This window comes from Arvicanthis niloticus, chromosome 10, assembly GCF_011762505.2.
Source record: "Arvicanthis niloticus isolate mArvNil1 chromosome 10, mArvNil1.pat.X, whole genome shotgun sequence".
NCBI classification, from domain to species: Eukaryota; Metazoa; Chordata; class Mammalia; order Rodentia; family Muridae; genus Arvicanthis; species Arvicanthis niloticus.
This window is the reverse complement of record NC_047667.1, coordinates 40,671,452-40,693,312: the sequence shown is the minus strand read 5'-3', so window position 1 is coordinate 40,693,312 and position 21,861 is coordinate 40,671,452. Positions and strand designations below refer to the sequence as shown.

At 45.2% G+C, this 21,861-nt stretch overlaps 1 protein-coding gene across 3 annotated transcripts in view; it reads left to right on the top strand.

Moving 5' to 3' along the window:
• The window catches only part of Npl (N-acetylneuraminate pyruvate lyase), a 46,516-nt gene extending 25,307 nt beyond the window's left edge, over window positions 1–21,209 (top strand). For 2 of the 3 annotated variants that reach the window (XM_076941347.1, XM_034513148.2), the window contains exons 6-12: window positions 2,646–2,721; window positions 7,595–7,687; window positions 9,115–9,263; window positions 9,367–9,413; window positions 12,372–12,456; window positions 16,120–16,159; window positions 20,497–20,816. In XM_076941347.1, the coding sequence (XP_076797462.1) occupies window positions 2,646–2,721; window positions 7,595–7,687; window positions 9,115–9,263; window positions 9,367–9,413; window positions 12,372–12,456; window positions 16,120–16,159; window positions 20,497–20,681 (675 nt within the window). In that variant the 3' untranslated portion in view covers window positions 20,682–20,816. Of the gene's footprint in view, window positions 1–2,645; window positions 2,722–7,594; window positions 7,688–9,114; window positions 9,264–9,366; window positions 9,414–12,371; window positions 12,457–16,119; window positions 16,160–20,496 lie in introns of all 3 variants that reach the window. The other variant, XM_034513147.2, reaches the window with a different exon arrangement.
• Window positions 21,210–21,861: the final 652 nt, after the last annotated feature.

Below are 21,861 nucleotides of genomic sequence, written 5' to 3'. Positions count from 1 at the left end.
TCCTCATGCAAATAGATAATTATGTCTGTTAGATGTTTTCAGGTTACTGCCTCCAGACAAGCCCTTTTTCCTGTCTGGTTATGGAACATGGTCTGAAACAATCAGCAACATATGCTGACTCCTGTTGTGTCCTGTACACTGGCTTGGATACAAGGGTGAACAGGCTCTGCCCCCGCCCCAGGGCAGTGACCCTCTAGCAGGAGGACAGCCACCTAGTACAACTAGAGAATGAGAATTCCCTAGTACAACTAGTGTGATAGGTTTAGGCCAGATGTGGTTGTGTGTACTGTTCCCTAGGTGTATCCAGCACCTAGGGAAGGGAGGGCAGGAAGATCAGAGTTCAAAGCTGCCTTGATACTCTACTTAAGATAGATTTAAAATGTTAGGGGCTGGAGAGATGGCTCAGTGGTTAAGGACACTGGCTGCTCCTCCAAAGGATCCAGGTTCCACTCCTAAGCACCCACACGGCAGCTCACAACTGTCTGTAACTGCAGTTCCAGGGGATCAGGCACCTTCCCCTGGCTTCCCTGGGCACCAGGCACACATGTGGTACAGAGATATGTGTGTAAACAAAATATCTATACTCAAAGAAAGAAAATAAAAAATTTTAAAGTGCTAGGAGTGCCCAAGGAGAGAACTTGTCGTTTTTTTCTTTCCTAGGGGAATTGAAGAAGCTGTCAAAGCATAGTGCTGTGTACCTTCTGTGATATTTATACTCTTTTCTTCTTAACCTTTCTCAACTGCATTTCCAACCTGCAACGTCAACTTAAAGTATGACTGTTGCACCATCCCATGGGAAGGATAATATCACTGAGTAGGCAGAACAGTGGAAGAGAAATTATACATGCAAGTTTCTCTGTTGAAAAGGAACTGCTTGTGTCTTAGCAGAGTGGTTTGGGTGGCATGGGAGGATTTGGGGGAGGGGGTGTTGCTGACTGAAATCCAAACAAGTAGCCAGGCATGGAGGCACAGGCCTTTGATTTCTGTTTTTCAGAAGGTGGAAGCAGGCAGATCTTTAGTTCAAGATCAGCCTAATCGTGGAAGGACCCAGATGTGGCACACACCTTTAATCCCAATCCCAGCACTGGAGAGACTGGAACAGGAAGATCTCTGTGAGGTCAAGCCTGGTCTACTTAGGAGCTCCAGGCCAGTCAAGACTGTGTCAAAAAAAAAAAACAAAAGCAAGCAGAAACCTATCCTGGGTGACTGAAAAAAATGACTCAGAGGTTAAGAGCACTAGCTGTTGTTCCAGAGGACCTAGGTTTGATTCCCAGCACCCACATGGAAGCTTACCACTGCCTGTAACTCCAGCTCCAAGGGATCTGACATCATATTCTGGTCTCTGTGGATGGCTCTGTACAGACACACTGTTGCATGTAATTTTAAAAATCCACGCTAGCTCCAGCTAGGCTCTAGAAGCAGTCGCTGCCCATTCCCCCTTACCCAATGCCCAAACCGGCGGTCTCACCCTGGTTCCTGCGGCCGGCTTGGTAAGCCACCCAGATCGGTCCTTCCTGAGAATGCCTGGAGCTACCGCTTGCAGTCCATAGACTGTCCACCCATCACCACTCCTCAGCTTCGCTTTCTCTCTTGTCCAACTAAATTGTTGCAAATGGAAAACACCAGACAACCTTAATATTTAATACCAGCCAGATTTGTATTGGCAAAGCTCCAACCCCAGTATGTCCGTGTAAGGAACACACAACTCAGTTATATTTGTAAGCTGCTCGCCTAGGTTGGGCAGGAATACTACTACACTACTCTGTTCCCCAGCTGTGAGATACTTGCAGCTCCTCCAGGCCACGTGGTTCTGCTCGGTCTTCCACCTCCTCTTCCTCCATCTTCCTCTCTCTGTACCCCCAACTCATCCTCTCTGCTTCCTCCTTCCTCTCTCTCCTTCTCTAAAACTTCCAGCCCCACCTTTCCTTTCCACTGCCCAATCACAGGCCTTTATTTGACCAGTTAAAATGGGAAGAAGGCTCTCATGGAATCACCTGAGTGACTGATCCGGTCCTCTGTTGGGGGCAGCCTCTCTTCAGGAAGCAGAATTAACATCAAAATACAAACAGTACCAGGGCAATCCACAACAATAACCATAACTAAAAATAAATCTTTGAGATAAATAAAAATAAATCAAGAGATGCTAGAGAGATGGCCCAGTGAGCAGAATCACTTGCTATGCAAAAATAAATTAAGCACTCGGCTTACCTGAACCAGGTGTCTCTGCTTTGCAGTCTGGGACATTCTTGGCAATGATGTTTTACTTTAATGGTTCTCAACCTGTGGGTCTTGACCCTTGTTTGAGGGGAGTCAATGACCCCTTCACAGGAGTGGGCTAAGACTATCAGAAAAGGCAGATGTTTACATAACGATTCATAACATTAGCAAAATTACAGTTCAGAATTAGCGATGAAAGTAATTTTATGGCTGGGGGGGCTACAACATGAGGAGCTGTATTAAAGGGTCACAGTGTCAGGAAGGTTGAGAAGCACTGTTTTCATTGGATTGGCTAACCTTTCAGTTCTCTCGCAGGGGAGTTCATTGGCAGATTTGAAGAGGTTGCAGCTGAACTCTACTGTCTGTCTGGGCGTAGGCTCTGTGGGACTACAGTCACTAACTCTACTATGGCCATTTGTTTTTTTAAGGCTCAACATGCAGCAGAAATTGGAGCTGATGGCATTGCTGTCATTGCGCCTTTCTTTTTCAAGTCACAGAACAAAGGTAAGAAAGGACATTGGTTTGAGTGCACAATGCTTTTTCCTATTCACCTCTCGCTTTCATTAGAATAAATATATATTTAATTTGTAAACACAAAGTCCTATAGACTGAAGGTGTGACATTGCAATGGACTACTGTTCCTCCTCCAAGTTTCATAGCAAAGACTGTATTAAAGACTTATTATTTTGCCAGCTTTCTTAGTTAGGGGTTTACTGCTGGGAACAGACACCATGATCAAGACAGGTCTTATAAAGGACATTTGATTGGGGCTGGTTTACAGGTTCAGAGGTTCAGCCCATTATCATCAAGGCAGGAGCATAGCAGCATCCAGGCAGGCATGGGGCTGGAGGAGCTGAGAGTTCTACCTCAAGTTCCAAAGGCAAATGAGAAAAGACTGTGTTCCAAGCAGCTAGGACGAGGGTCTCAAAGCCAATCCTACACAGAGACAATCCAACAAGGCTACACCTACTCCAACAAGGCCACGCCTCCAAATAGTACCACTCCCTGGGCCAAGCACATACAGACCATCACCACAGCTCATCTGGCTGATCGTCTCCTGAGTCCCAGCTGGTAGGCGCCTTTGTTTGGGTCAGGTGTACACTCCTGGTAAAAAAATAAGTTATGAGATTTCAGAGCTGTATGGTAAAGCATGAGCCCATTTTTTTCAAAAGACAACTGTAAATGATGGTCCTTTTGAAGCTACTCCTATTAAGAATTGATGCATTGTGGTGGACAAAAAGGGGATTCCACCAAAACGCCCACTGTCTTCCAAAACAAGCTATTGTTTTCTCCTTCTAGAATGCTAACAACTATTTGTATCTAAAACCAAACATAAGATTGTGTGTGTGTGTGTGTGTGTGTGTGTGTGTGTGTGTTTTGTTTTGTTTTTAACATATTCTCAAGTAGCCCAGTCTTTTCTTGAGCTCTTGTTTACTTGTTTGGGGAGGGGGCATTGAGACAGGATCTCTCTGTATAGCCCTTGTTATCCTGGAACTCACTATGGAGACCGGGCTAGCCTCAAACTCATATAGAAATCTGCCTCCTGAGTGCTGGTATTAGAGGCATGAACCACCATGCCTGGCCTTTGATTTCTTTACATAGCAGGAAATGTTGAATTTCTTTTCTTGTCTCCACCAAGAAGAGAATATGATATTTTACTCCTTACTGGTTAGTAATAAAGGAAATATAAAAGGTTTTTGGGAATGTGGTGTGGTTTGTAGGGTACTTACCTAGTATGCACTGAGCTCTAGGACTCCAGGTTGCTGGTACACGTCTAAAATCCCAGCCCTGAAGAGGTAAAGCAGGAAGAGCAGAGGCTTAAAGTCATCTTCATCCACAAGGGGAGTTCAAAGCCAGCCTAGTGTTAAGTTTCAAACCGAGGCTGAGGTGCCTATTTAACATCAAATCAGACCTGGCTGCCAGGTTCTCCAGCGTCCCTCAGTGCCTACCTGTTCAGAGTATGGCTGGCACACCTAACCCTCTATCCTGAACTTTACCCAGTGACTGGGCTGCCTTCCCCCAGAGGCTCTTCCCTGTGTAACCCAGAAGTTTTAGTTACCTGCCCTTTGTGTTCCTTTGGCCTTCTGCCTATTGTACCTGGTTCTCCTCTCCCTTCCTTTCCCTGCTCCTCACACAGCTAAGGGTCGTGATCACGCTGGACCCTCCCAGGTGTGTCTGACTCTGGCTATGCCCTCCCACACACATACCTGCAATAAGCTTTCTCCTCCACCAGACCTAGGAGCAGCCAAGTTTTTCCTTTCCTTTTTATTTCCTTTTGTTATCCACCTAGGATATATGCTACCCTGATTTAGGGGACAGGGGAGAGGGAGCTATTTGTACAGAGGATTAAAACCATAGCTAAATGCACGGATTGTTGTGGAATGTCAGCAATTGTTGGCAGATAGAAAATAATCGTTCTTATAGGTAAGTAACTTATTTACTGACTGTTTGAGAATTTAGAATAGACTTTTTTTTTCACGCTGTTTTGCAATATTTTACATGAGCAGCGTCTTAGTCATGGTTTCTATTCCTGCACAAAACATCATGACCAAGAAGCAAGTTGGGGAGGAAAGGGTTTATTCAGCTTACACTTCCACATTGCTGTTCATCACCAAAGGAAGTCAGGACTAGAACTCAAGCAGGTCAGGAAGCAGGAGCTGATGCAGAGGCCATGGAGGAATGTTACTTACTGGCTTGCTTCCCCTGGCTTGCTCAGCTTGCTTTCTTGTAGAACCCAAGACTACCAGCCCAGGGATGGCACCACCCACAATGGGCCCTCCCCCCTTGATCACTAATTGAGAAAATGCCTTACAGCTGGATCTCATGGAGACATTTCCTCAAAGGCTCCTTTCTCTGTGATAACTCTAGCTTGTGTCAAGTTGACATAAAATCATCCAGTACAATTGACCCCTTGTCAACTTGACACAAACACATCACTATTAAGCCTTGGCCCTTACTTTCTTATTCATCCCCAAGATCTTAAAAGTCCCAGTCTTTGCAAATTCTTACATATTAAAATTTCAATCCCTTTAAAATATTCAATCTCTTTTAAAATTCTAAGTATTTTTACAGTTAAAAGTCCTTTAACTGTGGGCTCCACTAAAATACTTAGTGCACGGTCACAATCCAGAAGAAAACCAAACTCCAACCGTCCAATGTCTGGGATCCACTCATGATCTTCTGGACCCCTCCAAGGGCTTGGTTCACTTCTCCAGCCCTGCCCTTAGTAGCACACATGTTGTCTTCTAGGCTCCAGCTGCCTGTACTCCACTGCTGCTGCTGTTCTTGGTGGTTATCTCATGGTACTGGCATCTCCAAAACACTGCTGTCTTCCACTGCAACTAGGCTTCACCCATAGCCTCTCATAGGCTCTCTTCATGGTGCCAAGTCTCAACTCCTTTGCATGACCCCTTCAGTTCTGCGCCATCAACTGCACTAAGGCCTTCATCAATGGCCTTCTATGGCCTCTCACAATGTTGAGACTCAGCTGCTCTTCCTGACCCCTCATGCTTCAAAACCAGTACCACCTGGGTGACTCTTACACATTATCCAAGTCCTGCTGCAACACAAGGTACAACCTTGGCTATCTCTGGAACACAGCCATCTTTGTGCTCTCAAAAAACACTTCCCAGAAGATTTCACCTCAGTGATGCTGGTCTCTTCTTAATCACCACTAATTTCTTAGCTCCAGCTAACCAGCATCAATAGTCCCAGTAATGCAAAGACTTTGCTTTAGTAGTTCTGGTATCTTCTTAATCACAGCTGATTCTTCAGCTCCAGCTAACCAAAACCACAGAATCTTCACAATCAGTACAGCGACGGCCCTGATAAGAGTCTTTACTCTTCCCTCTGAAATTTCACAAACCAGGCCTCCATCTTCTGCACTGTTCTCAACATTATCTTCCAAGTTCCTACAGAACATCCCACAGAGCTCTTAACATCCCAATGGCTTTTCCAGCTCAAAGTTCCAAAGTCCTTCCACAGTCCTCCACAAAACATGGTCAGGTTGTCACTATGCTGGTCCCAATTTGTCTTAGTCAGGGTTTCTATTCCTGCACAAAACATCATGACCAAGAAGCAAGTTGGGGAGGAAAGGGTTTATTCAGCTTACACTTCCACATTGCTGTTCATCACTGAAGGAAGTCAGGACTGGAACTCAAGCAGGTCAGGAAGCAGGAGCTGATGCAGAGGCCAAGGAGGGATGTTACTTACTGGCTTGCTTCCCCTGGCTTGCTCAGCTTGCTTTCTTACAGAACTTAAGACTACCAGCCCAGGGATAGTACCATTCACAATGGGCCCTCCACCTTTGATCACTAACTGAGAAAATGCCTTACGGCTGGATCTCATGGAGGCATTTTCTCAACTGAAGCTCCTTTCTCTGTGATAACTCTAGCTTGTGTCAAGTTGACACAAAATCAGCCAGTACAAGCAGTTTTTCCAAAAAAATGAGCAGAGAAATGATTTATACATAACAATTTTCCCATGTGCTGAACATATTTTCATAGTACATAAAGAAGGTATGACACATAACATTGTCCCACTTTTGGGTGTCATGCACAGTATAAGGCAGCTCTCAGTCTCTGAGTAGTGTCTTGATTGATTTGATGACCAGAGGAATCTCACTTCCTCAGTAAACCAGAGGCAGGCTTCTGCTCTGTCCAGATCAGTCCCAAAAGGGGAAAAGTGCCCAATGACATGGATCCACCTCCCTTTGCCTCCAAAGTGCCAGAATTAAGAGTATGCCACTGTACCCAGCACTTTTTTTTTTTTTTTTTTTTTTTTTTTTTTTGGTTTTGGTTTTTCGAGACAGGGTTTCTCTGTGTAGCCCTGGCTGTCCTGGAACTTACTCTGTAGACCAGGCTGGCCTCGAACTCAGAAATCTGCCTGCCTCTGCCTCCCAAGTGCTGGGATTAAAGGCGTGAGCCACCACTGCCCAGCTCATATTTTTTTTTAGTTTTATTTATTTGTGTGTGTGTGTGTGTGTGTGTGTGTGTGTGTGTGTGTGTATGGTCTGCATATATGTCTGAACCACACAGGCATGCTTGGTTCCCTCAGCAACCAGAAGACCGTGTCAGATCCTCCAGGACTGGAATAGATGGTTGTGAACCACTGTGTGAGCTTAGAAGTCAGACCTGGATCCTCTAGAAGAGCAGCCAGTGCTTGTCATTTCTGGACCATCTCTCCAGCCCCCTTATTTTGACCTTTCTACAGAAAGAAAAATAAAACTTAAGGCACAGTGATGTTTAGTTGTATAGTCGAGTGGTAGGATGATGAGGAATTTCAGCTTTCCAGAAGCTGGCTGCATCTCACGGAGCCATTCTCTAATAGAGGAAAGCCGTTTGTCTCATTCGTGGTCACGTGACTCCTGCTCTTTCAGATGCCCTGATAAGCTTCCTGAGGGAGGTGGCTGCCGCAGCCCCTACTTTGCCATTTTATTACTACCACATCCCTTCAGTGACTGGGGTAAAGAGTAAGTATGGTTTAAATTCTTCCCAGTTACATTTTTTTATGTGTATGAATGCAAGTGACTTGCTTGCGTGTATGTCTGCACCACGTGGGTTTCTGGTGACTCTGGAAGTCAGAGAGGACATCAGCTTCCCTGGGACTGGAGTTAGAGGTGGTCATAAGCAGCTCTGTGAGTAGAGGAAATCCAAACACTGTCCTCTGGAAGAAGGGACAGTCTTCCTCCCCTGAGCCGTTTGTCCAAAACCCAAGTATTAGTTTGGGGTTTTTGTTTGTTTTTTAACATTTTCCCCAGCTTCCTCATCCTAAGTACTCCATCAAGAAATTCTGCTATGCCCAGCGGTGGTAGCACAGGGCTTTAATCCGAGCACTCAGGAGGCAGAGGCAGGCGGGTCTCTCAATTTGAGGCCAGCCTGGTCTACAGAGTGAGTTCCAGGACAGCCAGGGCTACACAGAGAAACCCTGTCTCGAAAAAACAAAAAAAGAAAAAAAGAAAGCAAGCAAGCAAGCAAGCAAGCAAACAAGAAGGAAACGCCACTCCATCCCACCCTACCAGACTAGACAGGCCACTGATGAGGCAGTTAAAATTGCTCCAAAGTGAGCCATTCTATTACCTCAGTCTCCATCAATCATTCACATCACTTTATATGGAGGCACTGAAACTTAACAGAGGACTTGATAAAACCAGCTGGCTGTGGCAGCGCATGCCTGTAACTTTTGGTAGAGATAGGTGGGCCAGGAATTCAAAGTCATTCTCTGCTACTCGGTAAGTTTAAGGTCGATCTAGGCTGCATGAGATGACTTCTTCCTCCTTTTCCTCCTCCTCCTCTTCCTCTTTTTCTTCATAAGATTCCCCCCTTTTTAAAATAATTATTTTATGAGCACACTGTAGCTGTCTTCAGACACACCAGAAGAGGGCATCAGATCCCATTACAGATGGTTGTGAGCCACCATGTGGTTGCTAGGAATTGAACTCAAAACCTCTGGAAGAGCAGTCAGTGCTCTTAACTGCTGAGCCATCTCTCCAGCCCCACAGAGGAATAAGAAAATTTGGTAGGCTACAACAGAAAGATTGCCATGAGTTGTAGCTGATGGGGGCAGGAGAGCTCCACAGTAAGTCACAGCCTAGGCTATAGCGTAAACCCTAGGCACATATGGCTACTGCTTTGTATCGCTATATTCATTTAGTTGGTTAGTTTTGCCATAGTGGGGCTTGAACCCAGGGATTACAGGTGTACACTGTCTGTGTTTGGCTTTTTAAAGACAGGTTCCTGCCAAGTAGCTATGTAGCCAGGTTGACCCCAGAATCACCTTGTGTCAGCCTTCAGATTGCATGAAAATGAGAATACAGTCATGTGTGAAGAGGCCACCTCAAGATGGTATTTGATGGTTTCTGTTGCTGTGTGGATTACTGAAGTGTCTGTTGTTCTGAAGTTCGTGCTGAGGAGCTGCTGGACGGGATTCAGGATAAGATCCCCACCTTCCAAGGACTGAAGTTCAGTGACACTGACCTCTTAGATTTCGGCCAGTGTGTAGATCAGAATCACCAACGACAGTTCGCTTTGCTGTTCGGGGTGGATGAGGTAAGTTACCCACGACCCCCACCCCCAGGCAGGTCCCAGCTTCAAAGCAATCCATTCAGCTGTTTCTGATATAGCCTGAATCTCTTTGTCTCTCTCTCATCAGCAACTGTTGAGTGCTCTGATCCTGGGAGCAACTGGAGCAGTAGGCAGGTAAGTCTTTCTTTCCTAGTGATTACAAATTCAAAGTCACTCATCGCTGAGATCAATGAGCTTCTTCATATGCATCCTCTCTGATAGACATCGCCTGTAATGACAGGCACATTCATTGGAAAGAAACAGGAGAAGTCATTTGTTACAGTCAGTCATTGAAAGATGGAGCCTAACTGGAAAGGAATGGCTTTCCCTTCGGCTCTCTCCCACCTCTGCTCACTCCGGGGTTTTCTCTCAAACGCTAAGGAAATGATCTTTATGCTTTCGGAGGGAGGGAGCGGCTTAGAATAGTGGTGCTAACCTATGAGCCAGCACTTGAGAGATAGAGGAAGGAGATTTAGAAGTTCAAACTCATCCTCAACTACATAAAAAATTTGGATCCAGTCTGAATTCCATCAGACCCTGTCTTAAAACAATGACTGGAAAACAAATAAAAACACACCAGTATGGTCACGGGTGGTGATCCATGCCTGTAGTGCCAGCATTTGAAGGACTGAACTAGGAGGATAGCCATAATTTTGAGTCATATGGCAATTCACAGTTGCCTGTAACTATATTTGCAGGCTCTGGCATTTTCTTCTCCCCTCTGCAGGCTCCTGCTTGCACATGGTGCACATAAACCCATGAGGCACACACACGCACAAATAACAATAATACTAAATCTTAAAGAAGAAAGCTGTATTCCACTATAGTAGTCCTTTCTAATAGAAGTCACCCGTCGTTTGCATCATTTCAGGACATAGTTGTCATTCCTCCAACTTGGAAATTACATTCCATTGTAATCGGTGAGGCATGTGAGCACGTAGGCTGAAGGGCCCGGGACTCCAACTTAGCAGGGCCTATTGTTCTCTCTGTAGACTCTGATGGTCAGTATCTCAAAGCTGGTTTATCAGAAACTTAGTTACAAATGACAGAAATCCATTCAAGCTAACCTGCCTTTTAAAAAAAAAAAAACAAGTTAGTTACTATAAAATGCTGACAAACCAGGAAACACTCAGCTGAGATAAATGCAGCCACACCCTAGAGCCCATGAGAGCTAGAGACTACAAAGCTCTTACCATCAAAAGCAAGCCACCCTTCCCCAAGGGCCCCCTGAGGATGCTCTCCTCTGCATATCTGCACGCCTTTGCTTCTCTTCCCCATTTCAGGATATTGTTTGCACCATCTGACTTAGTCCAGGGTCCACCAAAGTTCAATCCACTATAGCCAGGAATCCACAGTCTTGTAGCCCTATGATTACTCAGCACAAGACAAACTGTTCAGTCAGCATGCCCACTGTGCTCGCTAACTTTACTAGGGTATGTTGCAGGTTCAGTAAATTGATTCAGCTGAGAGTGTATTTCCTCAGAGATAGCTAAGGCACTCTTCACAGTGAGTCTTGGTATGCATGCCTTTTATAAACACTATTGACTTGATCTATTGACGTAGCCCAGGCTGACCTCAAACTCACTAGATAACTGAAGATGACCTTGAACCTCCTCCTCCACCTCCCAAGTGTCTAGAACCTGCTGGACCCAGGCTGGCCTCAAACTCTAAGAGGTCCTTCTCCCTCAGCCTCCCGAATGCTGAGATTCAGGCATTTGTGACCATGCACTGCAGCATGTGACGTGTAGTGCTTAAGTCAGTGCTGCATCTGAACCCCAGTTGTTACCTCTGAGTTGGTATGTGCACTAGGCAGCTGCTGACCTCAGCCTCTCCTGACTAAAACACACCTCCAGTTTTTACTCTCTGATTGTATCCCCTCTGCTATTCTCTGTGTTTGGTCTCCAGGTTCTCCCAGCATCCCTCAGTCCCTACCTGGCATACCCTGCCCCCAACCCTGAACTCTCCAGCCCAGGGGCTGGGCTACCCTTCCCCCAGAGGTTTCTTCCTATTTAATCCAGACATTTTGCTCGCTCTCTTACTCTCTCTCTCCCTCCCTTTCTTTCTTTCTCTCTCTCTCTCTCTCTCTCCCTCCCTCCCTCCTTCTCCCTCTCTCTCTTCTTCCTTCTTTCTCTCCTCTTCTCCCTCTCTTTCTCTCCCTCCCTCCCTTTCTTTCTCTCTCTCTCTCCCTCCCTCCTTCTCCCTCTCCCTCTCTCTCTCTTCTTCCTTCTTTCTCTCCTCTTCTCCCTCTCTTTCTCTCCCTCCCTCCCTCCCTCCCTTTCTTTCTCTCTCCCTCCCTCCCTCCTTCTCCCTCTCCCTCTCTTCTCTCTCTCTTTCTCTCCCTCCCTCTCTCCCTATCCTTCTTCCTTCTCCCTCTTCTTCCTTCCCTCTTTATTTCCTATCCCTCCCCTCTCTCTCTCACTCTTCTTCTCTTCTCTCTCTGCACACCCTTTTTCTCTCTCTCTCTCTCCCACCCCTAACTGCCCCACTTCCCCACTTCCCTGGCCTCGGTCCTTGGGGGCCAGTGAACTCTGAACTCGCCTACCCAAGAGCAGTTTCCCAATAAACCTGCCCTCAGTGTAATATGATCTGGCTTGAATTGGCTCATTTCAGATGGAGAAATAACCCATCACTCTGCCTCCTCTGCTGGCCCTGCTTTGTGTTGCCAGAGAACTCAGAACTGAAGACAGACTGGTTTTCCTTGTCAATTGACCCTACGAATAGAATAGTGGAGGGCCCTTGGTGTATTTTTTCCTTTATGTTTGTTTGTATCAATTTTTCCCTTCAAGACAAGATCTCATGTAGCCAGGTTAGGCTCACACTCACTATATAGCTTGGGATGGCCTTAAACTTCTGATCCCCGATTGGTCAAGTTCTTACTATGTTGCCCACGCTTGTTGGCCTAGAATCCAGTTATGCAGTAGGGGGAGGGGGTGACTGAACCCAGGCCCTTACATATGCGAGATGAGCCTCTACCACTGAGCCCACCTGCAAGCCCTAATTTTGTCCTTTTAAACATCAAATGAGTGTAGAGAGCTTGGATCCTTCCCACCGAATTCATTAGCTTGGAATATTTTGTTGTCGTTGTCTTGCCAGTACCTATAACTACCTGGGAAAAAAGACAAACCAGATGTTGGAGGCCTTTGAACAGAAGGACTTCTCTTCAGCGCTCAGTTACCAGGTAAACCTGTCACTTAAGTCAGTGCCTTCTTTCTCTGGGGGGGGGGGGGGGTCCTTTGTCCCCTCTCAGCAAGCTTGAGGGGCCCCCACTCTATTCTTCTTCTGTTTTTTTTTTGTTGTTGTTGTTGTTGTTGTTTAAATGGAACCTGCCCCCATCCTCCCTGTCTCCATATCTAAGAGGATACAAGGCCCATATAGGAAAGAGTCCTCTCTTCCTTCTACAAAGGATCTTACTTCTATTCTATCTTCAAAGTATTTTGTGATTGTAAAATAATGGTCATAGATTTCTGTGAGAGTAACTTCGTGCCGTCCTTAAGTGTTTTGCCTGCATATTCTCTCTCTCTCTCTCTCTCTCTCTCTCTCTCTCTCTCTCTCTCTCTCTCTCTCACACACACACACACACACACACACACACACACACACACACAAAGGGAGGGGTGGGGTATTGGGTCTCCTGGAACTGGAGTTACAGATGATTGTGAGCTGCTATGTAGATCTTGGGAATTGAACTCTGGTCCTCTGGAAGAACAGCCAGTGCCCTTACCCACTGAGCTAACTTTCCAGTCCCATCCATCCTTAATTTTTGTTACTATTGTTTTTTGGGGGACAGAGTCTCATACTCTGACCCAGGCTAGCTAGGAATGCATGGCAATTCTGCCTGAGGCTGTCCAGTGCTGCTGTATGTGAGGGGCACAGTAAAGAAGCTGTCAACATGACAGCTGTCTCCATTAGGGGGCAGGTCTTTATTGTGGGTAAAAAGAGAAACTACCCTGAGGAAGGGTTAGAGTGGAGAGTATTAATCCTGCCTATGAAGAATAAGACCATTACCACAGTTTTGAGCCAAATTTGGAGCAAGCTTTAATTAAATACTAGCCAGATTGATGACCTCTGGCCAGGTTTAGTCCATGGCTCCCAGTAGATGGCAATGAGTCATTTTGTGGAGGCTTAAGGAGGCAATCCCATAATGCCATCTTATTTCCCATCAAGTTCAATCAGGGGCAAGCATACATCCTGAGCTATTTCTTACCATATACCTCTCACCTATATGTAAATCATGTACATCCCTGCAGTTGAGTCAGACAAACCCTTTTAGGACATTGAAAACATCTGACTTGTTATCTCCCATAAACAACAGCCTCCATCATTTCAGGAAGTATCTGTCCTTAGCAAGGGGCTTACAGGTTAGGGGTATTTTTGTTTCATGGATCTCTTAGGCACAGTAATTAAAACTTAAAACATAACTTTGGCTCTCACAAAGCAAAGCAAGCAGACTAAGCATGGTCATGGCTGGGAAAGTGGGGGAGGGTAGTGGAAATAGCAAGAGACAGAGCATAGAAAGAACCCCCCAAACCACAAGAGAATAGAGAGTGCCAAGGGAACATGGGATGGGCAAGCCATGGGGACTATGAGAAGGTTGTGTAGCTGCTGGGGAAGCGCTCTTTTCAGATTAAAAACCCCATTTCACTGGCTGGAGAGATGGCTTAGAGGTTAAGAACACTGGCTTGCTCTTCCAGACCAGAGGTACTGATTTCAATTCCCAGCAACCACATAGTAGCTCACAACCTTCTATAATGAGATCTGGCGCCCTCTTCTGGCCTATAAGTATACATGCAGGCAGAATGCTGCATACATAATAAATCAAAAGAAAAGAAAAGCCATTTTGCCAGTGCTGGCTTTTTATCTAACCTCCAGAAATTCTTCCATAGTGCACTTTGAACTCATACCTAGACATAGAGAAGGCCTGAGAACTAACAGATGCAATGACAGACGTACGTGTCCCACCCTTAAGGAAGTTCCACTTGGCCTGGTGGTGGTGGCACACGCCTTTAATCCCAGCACTTGGGAGGCAGAGGCAGGCAGATTTCTGAGTTCGAGGCCAGCCTGGTCTACAGAGTGAGTTCCAGGACAGCCAAGGCTATACAGAGAAACCCTGTCTCGAAAAATCAAAAAAAAAAAAAAAAAAAAAAAAAGGAAGTTCCACTTGAATCACCAAAAAATATCAAAGTGTGATGCTGAGAACCTAAAATGAGGAAGGGAAGGATGATCCAGAGTCAAGAGAGGTCACTGGTGTGTACTGGCAGAGTGGGAAACACCCTCCTGACAGGAAGCAAATGGATGGTGCAAAAAAAGGCCAGCTTTGAGGAGTTTGTGTGAGTCTCTGTGCACATGGGTGAGAGAACAACTTCATGGAGTCAGTCCCCGTGGTTTATGTTGGCTCCAGGGTCCTAACTCGGGGGGGTGGGGGGTGGGGAGTGTGCACAGCATTTTTTTTCTATCAGATGTTCCACCTCTCCAGCCCTGGTCTTGTTTTGAGTTGGGGTCTTGCTACCTACCTCAAAAGCTTGAACTGAAAGCCTTTCTCCTTCCTTGGCTCCTCCGCCCCCTCCCCTCACCCAATGTTTATGTCGCCACATAAACATGCTGAGACTTTTACAACAGAAAACTGTATTTCAAAGATAAAGAAGCAATAGTAGCTAGTGTGAGTGTGTGTTAGCTACCTAGAGGACAGCAAGGGTGTCACGGAAGAATAGAGCCAATCTTAACAGCTACCAAGTATGCAGTTTTTAAAGGCAATGAATAAAGTAGAGTTACAGAAATGTACACCATCACAGAAAGTTTGGAGTTGTTCAGTTTAAGAACTTTTTTGGTTGGTTGTTTTTATTTTTGTTATTTAAGATTTATTTTAAGATTTATTTATTTATTTTGCGTATGAGTACACTGTAGCTGTCTTCAGACACACCAGAAAAGCACATTGGATCCCATTACAGATGGTTGTGAGCCACCATGTGGTTGCTGGGAATTGAACTCAGGACCTCTGGCAGAGCAGTCAGTGTTCTTAACCACTGAGCCATCTCTCCAGCCCTGATTTTGGCTTTTTGAGATAGGGTCTTGTTACTTAATTCGGGCTGACCTCGAACTTATGAATCCTGCTACCTCTGGGATTACAGACAGACCCCACTATGCTGGGCTCACACCTGGTCTTTCCCAGTGCTCCCTGTGGAACGCAGGGCTTCTTGCATGCTAGGAGACTGCCCCTCCCAACGAAGCGCCATCCCAGCCCTAGAGACATGCTTGACTTTGTCACAGAAAGGAATTTCATGAGGAGCCAATGTGAAGTAGTGTTAGCACTTGCTAGGAAACAAGTTTACTGTGGATTTAAGCACAGAGATTCATAGAAAGAGGGGCTTAGGGACAGAGAGCATATGTTCCTAACAGTATGTGTATGGCCTTCTCAAGAGAGGCTTACACTGTACTGTGAAGACTGCAGCTACAGATGTATTGAACCCACTATCTTCAAAGGGTTACAAAGAAATGTAAATGAAATCACAGCGAGGTGTTTGCTGAGAAGCATCTGTTAAAGGTAAAACTCTGTATATAGAAAGTCAGGATGCCTTGCCTATAAACACAACTCAATGGCTTTATATTTTTGACATTTACCTATTTACCTGTTGTATGTGTGTGCCCCTGCACATATGGAGATCAGATCCTGTCCTAGTCAGAGCAGATTTAGCTTCCTCACCGGCTTCTTTCTTCCACTCTGATACATGCACAGAGAGCTAAGGCAGATGGACTTTGTAGCGTTTCCGTGGCTTGACTTCTGAGCTACAGACACAGCTTTCACAGTGTGATGGTGCTGACCACAGATTTCTTTCTTCCGTCCTAGTTTCATATCCAGAGATTTATCAACTATGTGATCAAGCTAGGTGAGTACCCTCACTGTTTGCTGCCTCCCTGCTGACTGAAAACACCAGCCAGCACTTACTTACCAAGCCAGATTTACCTGATTATGGTCACAGGGAATGTCATCCATCCGGGGTGGGATACAGGAGTCACACAGCAAGACCAAGGCTGTGACAAGTTTTGGGTTTTGGTTTGGTTTTTTGGTTTTGTTTAGTTGGTTGGTTTTTTGTTTTGTTTTTTTGTAAGCTGACAGACTTTTTGTTGTTATTGTTTTGGCTGTTTGAGACAGGGTCTCTCTGTATAACATCCCTCAGTGTCCTGGAATTCACTCTGTAGAGCAGTCTGGCCTTAAACTCAGAGATTCACTTGCCTCTCCCTCTCAAGTGCTAGGATTAAAAGTATATGTGCCACCATGCCCAAGGACAATCAGACATTTACACCCTTATGAGAAACAGAGGATAGCCAGGTAATGGTGGTACATATCTTTAATCCTAGCACCTGAGAGGGAGAGGCAAGTGAATCTCTGAGTTTGAGGCGACCTAGTCAACAGAGTGAGTTTAAGGACAGCCAGGACTACACAGAGAAACCTTGTCTCGAAGAAGAAGAAGAAGAAGAAGAAGAAGAAGGAGGAGGAGGAGGAGGAGGAGGAGGAGGAGGAGGAGGAGGAGGAGGAGGAGGAGGAGGAGGAAGAGGGTGAGAGATGAGACAGAGAGAAGAAAAAGAGAAAAGAAAACAAAAGGATATAATGGCAGCTGCTAAGAATACAATTATAGTTGCCAGGATACAATGAGGTTTACAAGCTATATACACAAGATTATATGTCTAGAATAATTGTTCTGCCAAGTTTCTATATGTTTCACTGACTTCTAGAGAAAGCAGAGATACAGATGTGGCCTGAATGTTTTGCTGCCTCCATTTCTAAAGGCACACAGTCCCCTGGGAACCACAGACCCTAACCTGAAAAACCCATGACTCGTGCCTCGCAAGGCAGCCAGGCCAGCCCAACTCCATGATTCCCCAAAGCTGACTGTGTAAAAACTGGCTTCCCATCACTCCCGGCATACCTGTTGTGCTCAGCTGTGAAGAGTCCTGACTCTGACCTTCAGCATCAACTAAGTAACATGCTGAAGTTAACTTTGGCAGTCAGTCTCCTACAAATGCCTCTCCTCCACCAGCGTGTTGCTCTCCAGCATGTGTGCAGGCACACACACAGAGATACACTGACACACACACACACACAGACACACAGACACACAATTTTCTTTTTCTTTCTTTCTTTTTTTTTTTTTAATGGTTTTCGAGACACGGTTTCTCTGTGTAGCCCTGGCTGTCCTAGAACTCACTCTGTAGATCAGGCTGGCCTCGAACTCAGAAATCCGCCTGCCTCTGCCTCCCAAGTGCTGGGATTAAAGGCGTGCGCCACCACTGTCCGGCGACACACCATTTTCTATTCCTTCTTCAGCCCTCCCTACCATTATTTGCCTCTGCTCTGCTCATTAAAATTCTGCTGCAAACTATGGCTGATTTCATCCTGAGTACTTGGAGGAAGGCAATCTGAATGCAGATCTTACTAAATTATGAATGACTGACAGTTCCCCCAGGAGTATTTGAAATGGAAAATGAGTTTATTAACACCAGGATATTTAAAGAGTTGGAGGTTTGGATGACAAAGGAAAGTTAGGGGAAAACACAGTGAGTCTGAGGAGAGGAACCTCTGCAGACCGGCTTCCAGCACAGCCAAGGGCAGCTGCTGCCGTCCACTCTGCTGCTGCAGGAGATGGGCCCTTGGGATCGCTGGGCATGGGTCGAGTCCAGAAGTTCTCAGTGTGTTCTGGCAGACCTCCCACCTCCCTTTCAGGGCCTCACTACCTCTTTGTAACAACTCTCTGAGCTGCCCAAGGACCTATTGTCTGCTTGGTCTCATTCCCAGAGTTTCAGCCAGCTTTCCCAATCTCGCCAACACAGCATTTCCATTTGCTTTCCCTGTTTAGTAACGTTGTCATGGTGGGGTGCCACCGGGTCTGTTAATTAGCACTTTATTCCTTTGTCCTAACCAATACTCTTAACAAGATTGTGATTTTGATATAATAATTACATTTCTAAAGTGCATTACGGTGAAAAATTAAATGCAAAGTGAGGTGTGGTAGTACTTGTCTGTAATCCCAGCACCGGGATAATGGAGGCCAGAGGACCAGACATTCAAGGTCATTCTTGGCTACATAAGGAGTTTAAGGCTAGGCTAGACTATAGAGCCTGTCAAATAAATAATAAAATGAAATATAAATAAAGTGACTATAATACTAGCACTGTAGAAGCAGGGACAAGAGGATTTTCACAAGTTCCAGCCCAACTGATCTACAGGGTTCAGGATAGCCAGAGGTGAATTCTAAAACCTGATCTCTAAGAGGACTTTAGGGGCTGGAGAGCTGGCTCAGTTAAGAGCACTGTCTGCTCTTTCGAAATGCCCAAGTTCAATTTTCACCACCCACAAGGTGGCTTACAACCGTCATTACTCCAGTTCCTGGGGATCTGACACACTTCTGGCCTCTGTGGACACTAGGCACTTATGTGATTCACAAATATATATGAAGACAAAACACCTGTACACATAAAATAAAATGTAAGCTTTGGAAAATAAGTTGGGGGGAATAAAAAGGTTGCAGTGACGGCTCACTGGTTTAGAATGTTTTATGCTCTAGCAAAGGACCAAAGTTCAAACTCTAACACCCACTTAGAGCTGCCCACCCTAGCGCCAGTGGATCCAACACCCTCTGTTGGTCTGTGAGTGCACTCTTACAAATGCGCCATACACGCACACATAAATAAAATTTTAAAAATAGAATAAAATAAATAAAAATTAACATCAAGAAGGAAATGATGTCATCGAGGGTTTTTTTTTTTTTTAATGTGAATACTCTGTTACTATCTTCAGACTCACCAGAAGAGGGCACCAGATCCCATTACAGATGGTAGTGAGCCACCATGTGGTTGCTGGGAATTGAACTCAGGACCTCAGGCAGAGCAGTCAGTGGAACTTGATCTCTAGACCACACTGGCCTCGAACTCAGAGAGCCACCTGCCTCTGCCTCCCGAGTGCTGGGATTAAAGGCGTGCGCCCCTATCATTTATTTTAAACTTGTTTTAAATGTGCTCTATTGTTTATTTTAAATTTGTTCTTATTCTTATGTGTAAGAGTGTTTTGCTGCATGTATGTCTATGTACCACATGTGTGTCTTGTGCCTAAGCAGTTTAGAAGTGGGCAGGTGTTGGATCCCATCAAATTAGGGTTACACATAGTTCTGAGCTGCCAAGTGGGTGAGGGGGATTGAACCTAGGAGCTCTGGAAGAGCAGCCAACGCTCTCAACTACTGAGCCAACTCTTTACCCACACACTCCCCTTAACTCTTGATCCTCACGCTCCACCTAGGTGCTGGGATTATTGGTGTGTTCCATTCTGAATGGCTCTTTGCTTTGAAGGTTGACTTTGTGGGGTTTCTGCTTGTTTATTTATTTACTTGTTTCATTTTATTTCTTTATTGAGTTTGTATGTGAGCTTACAGGTGTACCATAGCCCACGCGTGGATGTCAGAGGCCAACTTGAGGGAATCAGGTCTCTCCTTCCACCATGTGGGTCCTGGGGACTGAACTCAAGTACCTTGGCAGCTGTCTTTACTTGCTGAGCTATAGTGTAGGCTCTAAACTTGGCTCTTTGTATTGTTTTATTTTGCTTCTTTCTTTCTTTCTTTCTTTCTTTCTTTCTTTCTTTCTTCCTTCCTTCCTTCCTTCCTTCCTTTATCTATTTATTTTTGGTAAGTCAGAGATTTGAACTCAGGGACTCTTATATACTAAATAAGCACTCGACCACAGATGTTATTTCATTTTTAGTTGTGTGTTGGGGTCCGGGGTGGGGATGGTGGATGTATGGGTATTTGTATATGAGTGCAGTACCCACAGAGGCCAGAAGAGGGTATTGAATCCCCTAAACGTGGAATTACATTGGTGCTGGGAACCAAACTGGGGTCTTCTGAAAGAATAGGGGATGCTTTTAAATGCTGGGCTATCTCTTAAAAAAAAAAAAAAACTGAAAGGAGGGATTCCTACTTTGCTCTGTATGTGTGGGATAGGGTCTCCTGTAGGGACAGACTTACCTTAAATTCTGGTTCCCCTCTCTCTGCCTCCCCAGTGCTGGGATTACAGGTGTGTACACCAGGCTCAGCTCAGACAACCTAACTATAAGTGTTCTTACCTTTTAGGTTCACCATGTCTTTTGTAGTAGTTCCTTGCATATAACCTCTTCTTTGGGATGTTTGTGGGAAACTGGTCAGTACCAGATATGTCTCACTCTCTTGTTCCTGTCTAGGTTTTGGAGTGTCGCAGACCAAAGCCATCATGACCCTGGTCTCTGGGATTCCAATGGGCCCACCCCGGCTTCCTCTGCAGAAAGCCACCCAGGAGTTTACTGCGAATGCTGAGGCCAAGCTGAAGAGCCTGAATTTCCTTTCTTTCCCTAGTTTAAAGGGCGGGAACTTGGAAGCCTGTAGCTAGTGCCTGATAAATCTGGGTGTGTAAGCTTAGACTTACCCATCTTCTATAGTACCTTCCTTTCTCAGGGACTTTTAGGTGAATTTCAACTAAGCTTTCTTTTAGCAAATAGAATCCCACACCAATCAAGAAATATCCATTATAAATCTAAACTTTTTTGTTATAAAGGAGCCACAAGCTGGGCGGTGGTGGCACACGCCTTTAATCCCAGCACTTGGGAGGCAGAGGCAGGCGGATATCTGAGTTCAAGGCCAGCCTGGTCTACTGAGTGAGTTCCAGGACAGCCAAGGCTATACAGAGAAACCCTGTCTCGAAAAACAAAAAACAAAAATAAATAAATAAATAAAGGAGCCACAAGCCCTAAGTCATTCATTTTGTAAAATTATTGTAGAAAAATCTCTACTTATACAGCTGCAATGGAACCAAGTGAAAATTAATTAGTTAAATTAATTGATATAATTCATATTACTATATTAAATGCTATACTAGTTATGTTATTGCTGAATAAATTTCATCTGTCTTTTGGGAACACTTATTGTCTTAATCTTATTTCAAAGTTTTATAATTTGAATATTGTCTTAGTTAGGGTTTTATTGCTGTGAAGAGACACCATGACCACAGCAACTCTTACAAAGAAAAGCATTTAGATGGGATTGGCTTACAGTTCAGAGATTTAGCCCATTATTGTCATGGCAGGAAGCATGGTGGCACCCAGGCAGCCATGGAACTGGAGAAAGAGCTGAGATTTCTACATCTGGATCTGTAGGCAGCAGGAAGAGACAGTGAGTCACTAGGGCTGGCTTGAGCTCCTGAAACCTGCTTGTGGGTCAGGCTGTGAACTATCAGTTGTTACTGCTTTTACCAGGCCATCGGGGACTCTTGACTCTCTAAAACCATAAGCCCAAGTAAACATTTTTCACGTAGAAATTGCTCGGGTCACCGTATTTTGTCACAGCAAAGTAAAGTAATTAAGACAATATTGGAGCAGTGTCTTTCTAGATCCTCTAAAAATAGGACCCTGCCGGCCTGAGAGGGATCTCTTGATGGTGGAGTCTTCCGGACTCTATTGTTGAGCCTGCTGCCAAGTCAGATCTCTTCCTTTTAGGAACTTCCCTCTTTGCACACAGGATCCTCTTCTGGACACACTAAGCCTTGCAGTCTGTGGGCTGAGCAGGTTTTGCTT